The 8,960-nt window shown below is 38.3% G+C and overlaps 1 protein-coding gene and 1 non-coding gene across 2 annotated transcripts; both read left to right on the top strand.

Moving 5' to 3' along the window:
- Window positions 1-2,807: 2,807 nt before the first annotated feature.
- LOC130471543 (uncharacterized) lies at window positions 2,808-8,052 on the top strand. Its single transcript, XM_056841738.1, has 7 exons — window positions 2,808-2,847; window positions 3,049-3,150; window positions 6,186-6,504; window positions 6,603-6,833; window positions 6,959-7,255; window positions 7,333-7,773; window positions 7,891-8,052. The coding sequence occupies exons 3-7, from the start codon at window positions 6,202-6,204 to the stop codon at window positions 8,050-8,052; spliced, it is 1,434 nt and encodes a 477-aa protein (XP_056697716.1). The 5' UTR covers window positions 2,808-2,847; window positions 3,049-3,150; window positions 6,186-6,201.
- On the top strand, window positions 4,755-4,881 carry LOC130460517 (small nucleolar RNA SNORA35). Its single transcript, XR_008920374.1, has one exon. It is a non-coding gene; the product is annotated as a small nucleolar RNA SNORA35 (small nucleolar RNA).
- Window positions 8,053-8,960: the final 908 nt, after the last annotated feature.

The raw sequence follows: 8,960 nt of genomic DNA, 5'->3' as shown, positions 1-8,960 counted from the left end.
ACAAAATTCAGCAAGTTGGAATGTGTGTCAATAATTTACAACCTCAAATGTAAAGGTGGTTGGAGAGATGAACACTTTGACACCTTATTGGAGTGGGTAGGTGAATTTTTGCCGGAAGGGAATGATATCCCCACCTCTACCTATTATGCCAGGAAATTGATGTGTCCCTTAGGCTTAGAGGTCGACAAGATAGATGCTTGCCCAAATGATTGTATCCTTTACAGAAAAGAGCATGAACATTTGGATGAGTGTCCAACATGCGGCGCATCTCGTTACAAACGCAAAGGGGCAAATTCAGCTAAGAGGGGCCCGCCTGCTAAGTCTTTGTGGTATCTTCCAATCATACCTAGGTTTGAGCGTATGTTTTCATTGAAGAAACAAGCAAAAAACTTAAGGTGGCATGCGGAAGTGAGGAAGAAAGATGGACTCCTTCGACATCCTGCAGATTCTGTTCAATGGAGAAATATTGATAAGAAATATCCTGAATTTGGTAAGGAGGTTAGAAATCTAAGGCTTGCTTTATGTGCAGATGGTGTGAATCCATATGGAACTCTAAGAAGTCAACATAGCACATGGCCGGTTCTTCTAGCAATTTATAATCTTCCGCCATGGCTGTGTATGAAGCGGAAGCATATCATGTTATCACTCCTCATCTCGGGGCCTAAGCAACCTGGAAATGACATAGATGTGTACCTGGCTCCACTCATAGATGATTTGAAATTATTGTGGAATGAAGGTGTTTCAATGTTCGATGCACACACCAATTCAAGCTTTACATTGCGAGCTATGGTTTTTTGTACCATAAATGATTTTCCGGCATATGGAAACTTGTCTGGATACAAAACCAAAGGAGAACAAGCATGCCCTATATGTGAAGAGGACATGAAGCCCACATGGTTGCATAATTTCAAGAAAAATGTTTACCAAGATTTCAGGAAGCACCTCAGTCGATATCACCCTTATCGTAAGAAGAAGAAAGAATTCAATGGGTTCACCGAGGAAAGAGTAGCTCGTACGCCTTTGACAGGATCACAGGTTTATGAACGAATAAAAAATGTTGAAACCAAATACGGCAAGTGCTACAAGTCCAAGTCTAAAAAGGGTGTTTTGTGGAAGAAAGTATCTCCATTATGGGATCTTCCCTACTGGAGAGATTTGTCGGTTAGGCATTGTCTCGATGTAATGCACATTGAGAAAAATGTGTGCGATGCTATCATTGGGACTTTGCTAAACATGCCTGGAAAGACTAAGGACAATGAGAATGTGCGGAAAGATATGAAAAAGAGGAATATTCGACCAGATTTGTGGCCTGTTGAAAAATCTGGTGCGGGTGGTACTAAGACTTATCTGCCTCCAGCGTGTTACACAATGTCAAGAAAGGAGAAGAAGCAGTTTTGTGAGTGCTTACATGGAATTAAGGTTCCCTCGGGATATTCGTCGAATGTAAAGCGCCTAGTATCTCTCTCGGACCTTAGGTTGGTTGGTATGAAGTCTCATGATTGCCATGTAATGATTAATGTGTTTTTGCCAATTGCACTTCGTGGGATATTGCCGAAACACGTGAGACATGTTATAACAAAACTTTGTGTGTTTTTCAATTCTATATGTGCTAAAGTGATTGATCCGGAGAAATTAGATTCTTTGCACAATGATATTGTTGAAACTTTGTGTCGATTTGAAATGTACTTTCCACCATCTTTCTTTGATATTATGGTGCACTTAATTGTCCATTTAGTTCGAGAAATCAAGTTATGTGGTCCGGTGTTCTTAAGATGGATGTATCCTTTTGAGAGATTTTTTGGGCATTTAAAGGACAAAACAAAGAATCGGGCAAGGCCGGAGGGTAGTATCATTCGGGGAGTCCTTGAGGAAGAGATATCTCAATATGTAGCTGAATTCTTAACAAGGCTTGAGCAAATAGGTCTTCCAAAATCTCGTCATGCAGGGAGGCTTGAAGGGCATGGGGTAATTGGTAAAAATGTGATCTCGCCTCCATCTGAAAGGAAGAATAAGGCACATCTTTGTGTGTTGCAGCATCTTACCGAGGTCAATCCTTACATAGATAAGCATTTGCTAGAATTGCAACAAAAGAATCCTAAGTTGAAGGAAAGAGCGTTGATGCAAGAACATAATCGCACATTTGTTGATTGGTTTAAGAAGGAAGTAGCCGAGGAAATGAAAAAAAATCTAGATGTTTCTGAAATGGTCCAGTGGTTAGCTCGAGGTCCTCGACTATGTGTTCTGTCTTATGAAGGGTATGATATCAATGGGTTCACATTCTACACTAGAAGACAAGATGAAAAGAGTGTGGTGCAGAATAGTGGAGTGAAGCATGTTGCAGCATCTAGGGTCTATGCAAGCGCCAAGGATAGAAGACCGGTTGATGCGACACAATCATATTATGGTGTTATCGAAGAAATATGAGAGCTTGATTACAACAAATTTACGATCCCTGTATTCCGGTGCAAGTGGGCCAACAACCATAATGGGGTGAAACAAGATGAAATTTTTCCTGGTTTAACATTGCTTAACTTTGATCGATTAAGTGATTGTGACGAGCCATTCATTCTAGCATCACAAGCTAAGCAAATTTTCTATGTGGTAGACAATGTTGATCCTATATGGCGTGCAGTTGCCCAAGGCAAGAGAAATATTCTGGGTATTGATGATGTTGTGGATGAAGATGAGTATGACAAGTACGATGAAACACCCCTGTTACCAACGGCTGTTCAACCGTTACCGGAGGAGGAAGATGCAAATAATACTAATCATATGCGTACAGATCATAGGGAAGGAATTTGGGTTGTAAACCGTAAATGAATAAGATGAGTTGGCTTCTGGGAATAGGTAATTCTAGCTAACTGAATATCAGATTAAATGTATCTTTTCTAGCATTTAGGAAGGTGTAGTTTGTACTTCCACATCTTTAATTCTTATTTTATACTTCCATTGTGTTCATGATTATACTTTTCTAGCTTTCTTTAATTCTTACTGTACTTCCACATCTTACTTTTGTTCCTGACCAAAGTTTTCTAACTTTCTGTGCAGATGACTTGAGATCCCCGAGTCAGAAATTTTCAGAAGCTTTCGGTGATTTGTGTCTTTTCAGAAGTTCTCAGAATCGGAAAATAAAGCACGTATTTACTTTTGGTGAGTTGTGCGTTTTCTCCTAGTGTTGCGCTAATTAACATGTCTCCTAATCTTGAGCTAGAATGACCTAAATCAAAACGAGCGGGCTTAAATTGACCTTAGTTGAATAAATTGACCTAAATTGACCTTAGTTGACTAAATTAGCATAAATATGAACCATAACTACCAAACAAGTCTCAAATGGCATAAATTGATTGGATTGAGTCTAGGTAAGTTCAAAGTTGGGAGCGAAAATGTCATTTTAGCTCTATATATGACCTTTAACGACCCAACGAGCCTTAAATGTGCATAAATAGGTTGGAATGAGTTTTAGAAACTTAAAACTATGCATATTAGTCATGTAATAGGATTAAAATGAGTGTTTAGGTTCTTTAGTTCAAAGTTGGGAGCGGAAATGTCATTTTAGCTCTATATATGACCTTTAACGACCCAACGAGCCTTAAATGTGCATAAATAGGTTGGAATGAGTTTTAGAAACTTAAAACTATGCATATTAGTCATGTAATAGGATTAAAATGAGTGTTTAGGTTCTTTAGTTCAAAGTTGGGAGCGGAAATGTCATTTTAGCTCTATATATGACCTATAACGACCCAACGAGCCTTAAATGTGCATAAATAGGTTGGAATGAGTTTTAGAAACTTAAAACTATGCATATTAGTCATGTAATAGGATTAAAATGAGTGTTTAGGTTCTTTAGTTCAAAGTTGGGAGCGGAAATGTCATTTTAGCTCTATATATGACCTATAACGACCCAACGAGCCTTAAATGTGCATAAATAGGTTGGAATGAGTTTTAGAAACTTAAAACTATGCATATTAGTCATGTAATAGGATTAAAATGAGTGTTTAGGTTTGTTAGTTCAAAGTTGGGAGCGAAAATGTCTTATTTTAGCATAAATATGAACCATAACGACCAAACAAGTCTCAAATGGCATAAATTGATTGGATTGAGTCTAGGAAAGTTAAAACTAATCATATTAATCATTTAAAAGGATTAAAATGAGTGTTTAGGTTTGTTAGTTCAAAGTTGGGAGCGAAAGTGTCATATTAGCCTAAAAATGAGTTCTTAGGTTCTTTAGTTCATAGTTGGGAGCAAAAATGCCTCATTTTATCATAAATATGAACCACAACGACCAAACAAGTCTCTAATGTGAATAAATAGATCGGATCGAGTCTTGGAAAGTTAAAATTAATCATATTAATCATTTAAAAGGTTAAAATGAGTCCTTATGTTCGTTAGTTCATAGCTGGGAGCGAAAATGCCTCATTTTAGCATAAGTGGTGTTTTCTAGACTTATCTCATATGAGTATATGATTTCATGATATAAGAGAAGTGAGATTGTCAGATTTCCTCATTAAGTTTCTTAATCATTGTTGCTTGAGTTTAAGTGAAACTCAATTACATAATTTCATTTTACGATCTAACTTACATACTACTCCGTACTATACTAGATTAATAGAACTTGTTTATAGAATGAGTTAGCTGCCCTGCATTCTCATATTGCCTCAACAAACACACCAAGAATGACAAAGAACATTGCAGATCAGATCAGCACAGATCAATGCAGATCAGATGAGGGTAGCACTGATCTGTGTTGATCTGTTCTGCACTGATCAGTGCTGATCTGATCTGCACTGATTTGTGCAGATCAGATCAGCACAGATCAGTGCAGAACAGATCAGCACAGATCAGTGCTGATCTGATCAGCACTGATCTATGCTGATCAGATCTGCACAGATCAGTGCATTCCACATATATAATTTTTCATGCTTGTTGGCTTGTTGCTGCTATAGAGTTCAAATTCTTTGATATGATTTGATTCTTTGAAGGCCGGAGCATGTGTCAACTTAGTATTCTATCAATTGTTCAATTACATTGTAAAGCGATGTTTTGGTCCCTAACAAAAAGCGGAGAGGAATAAAAAGAGGGAAAAGGGGTGAAATGGATCAAGGAAGGGATGTGAAGGTTGGTTTTTCTGGTGATGTATCCATGGTGGGTGGAAGTGAGAGTTGCTTTAGTGGTGACTAGTGAGGTGACGGTGATAGTGGTGGTGAGGTGATGGTGGGGTGGGGTGGATTGATTTGGGATGATGGTGGTGACCATTGAGTCATTGACCAATGAGAGACTGATAGAAATTTGGGGGAATCCAAGTCCAGGGGGAAGTCTGGGGAACCAAACAGCCCCTAAATTTCTTTCTCTCTATGCTGTTCTTATTGATTTTCCATTATGTTGAGCTTTGACATATTTACACTTAAATTTCTCGTTCATTCTTCAATTAGTGCCATCTCTTTTGCATGATCCCCTTTGCACAAACTAGAGACTTAAAATTGGTGGGGAGTGGTACTGTTAGTTGCTGTTGTTTCAAAATTGACCTTGATTTATCTCTTCTGACTGCCATAAAACTAGCATCTGCAAATCCTTGATGAAATTTTATTAACCAAATATTTGGTTAAAATAGTGTCAATTGTTCCTCTATGGTTTCACTTTAAAAAAATGGACTTACCTGACTACCTGTCTCAAGCTGCAGATGCAACAGTCATATTGTTATAATTCGAACAAAATCAACAAGGGGGGAACATTGCAGATCAGGTCAGCACAGATCAGTGCAGATCAGATCAGCACTGATCTGTGCTGATCTGTTCTGCACTGATCTGTGCTGATCTGTTCTGCACTGATCTGTGCAGATCAGATCAGCACTGATCTGTGTTGATCTGTTCTGCACTGATCTGTGCTGATCAGATCAGCACAGATCAGTGCTGATCAGATCAGTGCTGATCAGATCAGTGCAGAACAGATCAGTGCAGATATCACAGATCAGATCAGCACTGATCAGTGCAGATCTGATCAGCACTGATCTGTGCTGATCTGTGCTGATCTGATCAGTGCAGATCAGTGCTGATCTGATCTGCACTGATCAGTGCTGATCTGATCTGTGATATCTGCACTGATCTGATATCCTTCTGTATGCTAGAGCACTGATTTGCTGCTGCGCGCACATTTTGTAACCACTCTTCTGTATGTTTTACTTGATGCAGGAACAACATAGGTACGATGAATGAAAACCAAATTGTTGTTAGGCATGAATCAGAAGGTGGCAAGACTCCCACAACGCGTGACGAATCACAAGATGTTAGTACGATTACAAAGACCATTAAAGGCCGTGGTCCGTCAAAAGGTGTTAAAGTCGCTAAGCCTATGTTCCTTGAGTATAATGTATATAATGTCCCCGATGGACAATGGTCTCATGAATACGGGAAGCAAGTTGGGAGTTGTGCTACTAGAATTAATATTAACGTCCCATTATATCCAAAGGTAGATGAGCAAATCAAGAAGGGGTTTTGGGAGGAGACTAAGGTAAGCATTGGATATTAACTTGATTTGTATATTTTAGGGATTATTTAATTTGATTTAAATACTATTTTTATAATCTAACTTTTTTTAATTATTAACAGCTTATGTTCCACATTACTGATGATTCTAATCATTCGAGGGAGAAATATTTTCATTCTTGTGTGGCGAAACGATTTAGTTGTTTCAAGAGCAAGTTGGTGCGCCGATGGATAACTATGAAGGAAAAGAAGCCAAAAAATCAAACAAACAAGATGCCTTGGGATGTCTACAACCATATCACAGAGGATGATTGGAAGACTTTTGTTAAACATTATTTCCTGCCAGAGTCATTGGTAATGATAATATTTCTTTAACTTGTCCTTAAAGAGTTTTTCATGTAGCAAACTGACATTGGTTCTAGGACAAAAAGTTATCAGAAAAAACATTTATTTCCATCTTTTTATGTTGTCTTTGACAGCTTCGTAGTGAAAAGGCGAGGAAAAGTGCATCATGCAACAAGAACCCACATCGCACCGGCCAAAAGGGTTATAATAGAAAGCGACTAGATTGGATAAAGGATGGACGACTTCCACCAGATGCAGCTTTACCTATCTCGAGTAGCTCCTCGGTGAACTCATCAGTGACCTCAAATGTTAATAGAGTTAGAAAATACAGATCAAAGGAGTGGATTTTGGCCCATCAAGTACAAAATAAAGAGGGAAAGTGGGAAATTGACCCGAACGATACAGAAGTTGTTGAAATCGCAACAAAAGCTGTAAGTAGCGATAATTAATTAATATTTACTTGCTTTGATTAGAGAATATAAAGTAATTTTACTTTCCTAATTGGCAGTTAGAGTACATCGCAGAAAAGGAAAAAGGAAATCTTTCTTTCGAACAGGGTGAGGATGCCCTCACTAAAGCTATAGGGAAAAAAGATCATCGTGGGCGTGTCAAGGGAACAGGTGGCATGGTTGGTATCAAAAAGGCTTTCGGTCCGTGTATTCGACATAGTAGAAGTGACCATGGTGAAGCTTCATCAGAAAATTACGAATCAATCAGAGCTTCTGTGAAAAAGGAGTTTGAAGGTGAATTAGAGAAAAGGGTAGAGAAGAGGGTGGCAGAGGCCCTCCAAAAGCAACTAAGCACCTTGTTAAAAACAGGACAACTAAACTCCATTTCTAACCCGATACCTGATGACCTCCACTTAAATGATTCTGCCAGAGTTGACCTTGATGTTAGTGCTACAAGAACCACTCGTCACATCTTAGTGCCGCAACCACGCGAGCTAAAGGTACGACGTAGTCACTCTTTTTTAACATAGTTGCTTGATCCTTTTATGTTTTTAGTTGACATTTACTTAATAATCTGTATCACTTACAAAGTTGCATTGAAACCTTTGTTTATGAAGGAAAGGACTCCATGTCGTCTTGCCCTTGAGGAGAAAGTTTCAGGCAACAACATTGTCGTGGCGGATGGTATGGTACAACCCTCAGATGGTGCATTGCCCCAACATTTTACATCGATGAAGCCTGGTCACTATAAAGTCCAAGTTGATTTTGTTTACGACTGACATGTTGATGATATTCTTCCGGTACCTACGGGAGATGGTTTCACTAACTTAGGCGGTGCTCTGGGCAGTTTTGTGCAATGGCCCATACACTTAGTGATTTTCGAAGACGGCGAGGTATATATGTTTTATTGTTTAGAATGTATATGTTCACGCAAGCACATTCGACATCTTACCTACTCTTGTTTTTGTTGAATTTTAAAGGATTGTATTTCACCTCCTAAAAAGAAGTCAAAGTCTAATGTTTCTAAAGAGAGGGATGGTAGCTCCAAGAAAAAGACAACGGTGTTAGCGGCCCAAAAGAAGACAACAGACTTACCATCCAAGGTAAACCCTCTAAAACTCATTCGAACCTAAAATGACATTTTCGCTCCCAACTTTGAACTAAAGAACCTAAGGACTCATTTGATTCTTATTACACGACTAATATGCATAGTTTTAAGTTTCTAAAACTCATTCGAACCTAATTATGCACATTTAAGGCTCGTTGGGTCGTTATAGGTCATATATTAACCTAAAATGACATTTTCGCTCCCAACTTTGAACTAAAGAACCTAAGGACTCATTTGATTCTTATTACACGACTAATATGCATAGTTTAAGTTTCTAAAACTCATTCGAACCTATTTATGCACATTTAAGGCTCGTTGGGTCGTTATAGGTCATATATTGAGCTAAAATGACATTTTCGCTCCCAAATTTGAACTAAAGAACCTAAGGACTCATTTGATTCTTATTACATGACTAATATGCATATTTTTAAGTTTCTAAAACTCATTCGAACCTATTTATGCACATTTAAGGCTCGTTGGGTCGTTAAAGGTCATATATAGAGCTAAAATGACATTTCCGCTCCCAACTTTGAACTAAAGAACCTAAACACTCATTTTAATCCTATTACATGACTAATA

The sequence above is a fragment of the Spinacia oleracea genome, chromosome 4 (assembly GCF_020520425.1).
Source record: "Spinacia oleracea cultivar Varoflay chromosome 4, BTI_SOV_V1, whole genome shotgun sequence".
Taxonomy (NCBI): Eukaryota; Viridiplantae; Streptophyta; class Magnoliopsida; order Caryophyllales; family Amaranthaceae; genus Spinacia; species Spinacia oleracea.
Note: the sequence above shows the minus strand (reverse complement) of the source record. Positions and strands in the feature narration are given on the sequence as shown.

Bases quoted from the DNA above. Each gene is read 5' to 3' on its own strand.
- LOC130471543 (XM_056841738.1), top strand. From the start codon at position 6,202: ATGAATGAAAACCAAATTGTTGTTAGGCATGAATCAGAAGGTGGCAAG. The intron at 6,505-6,602 runs GTAAGCATTGGA...AATTATTAACAG, and splicing joins GGTTTTGGGAGGAGACTAAG to CTTATGTTCCACATTACTGA. The intron at 7,256-7,332 runs GTAAGTAGCGAT...CCTAATTGGCAG, and splicing joins TTGAAATCGCAACAAAAGCT to TTAGAGTACATCGCAGAAAA.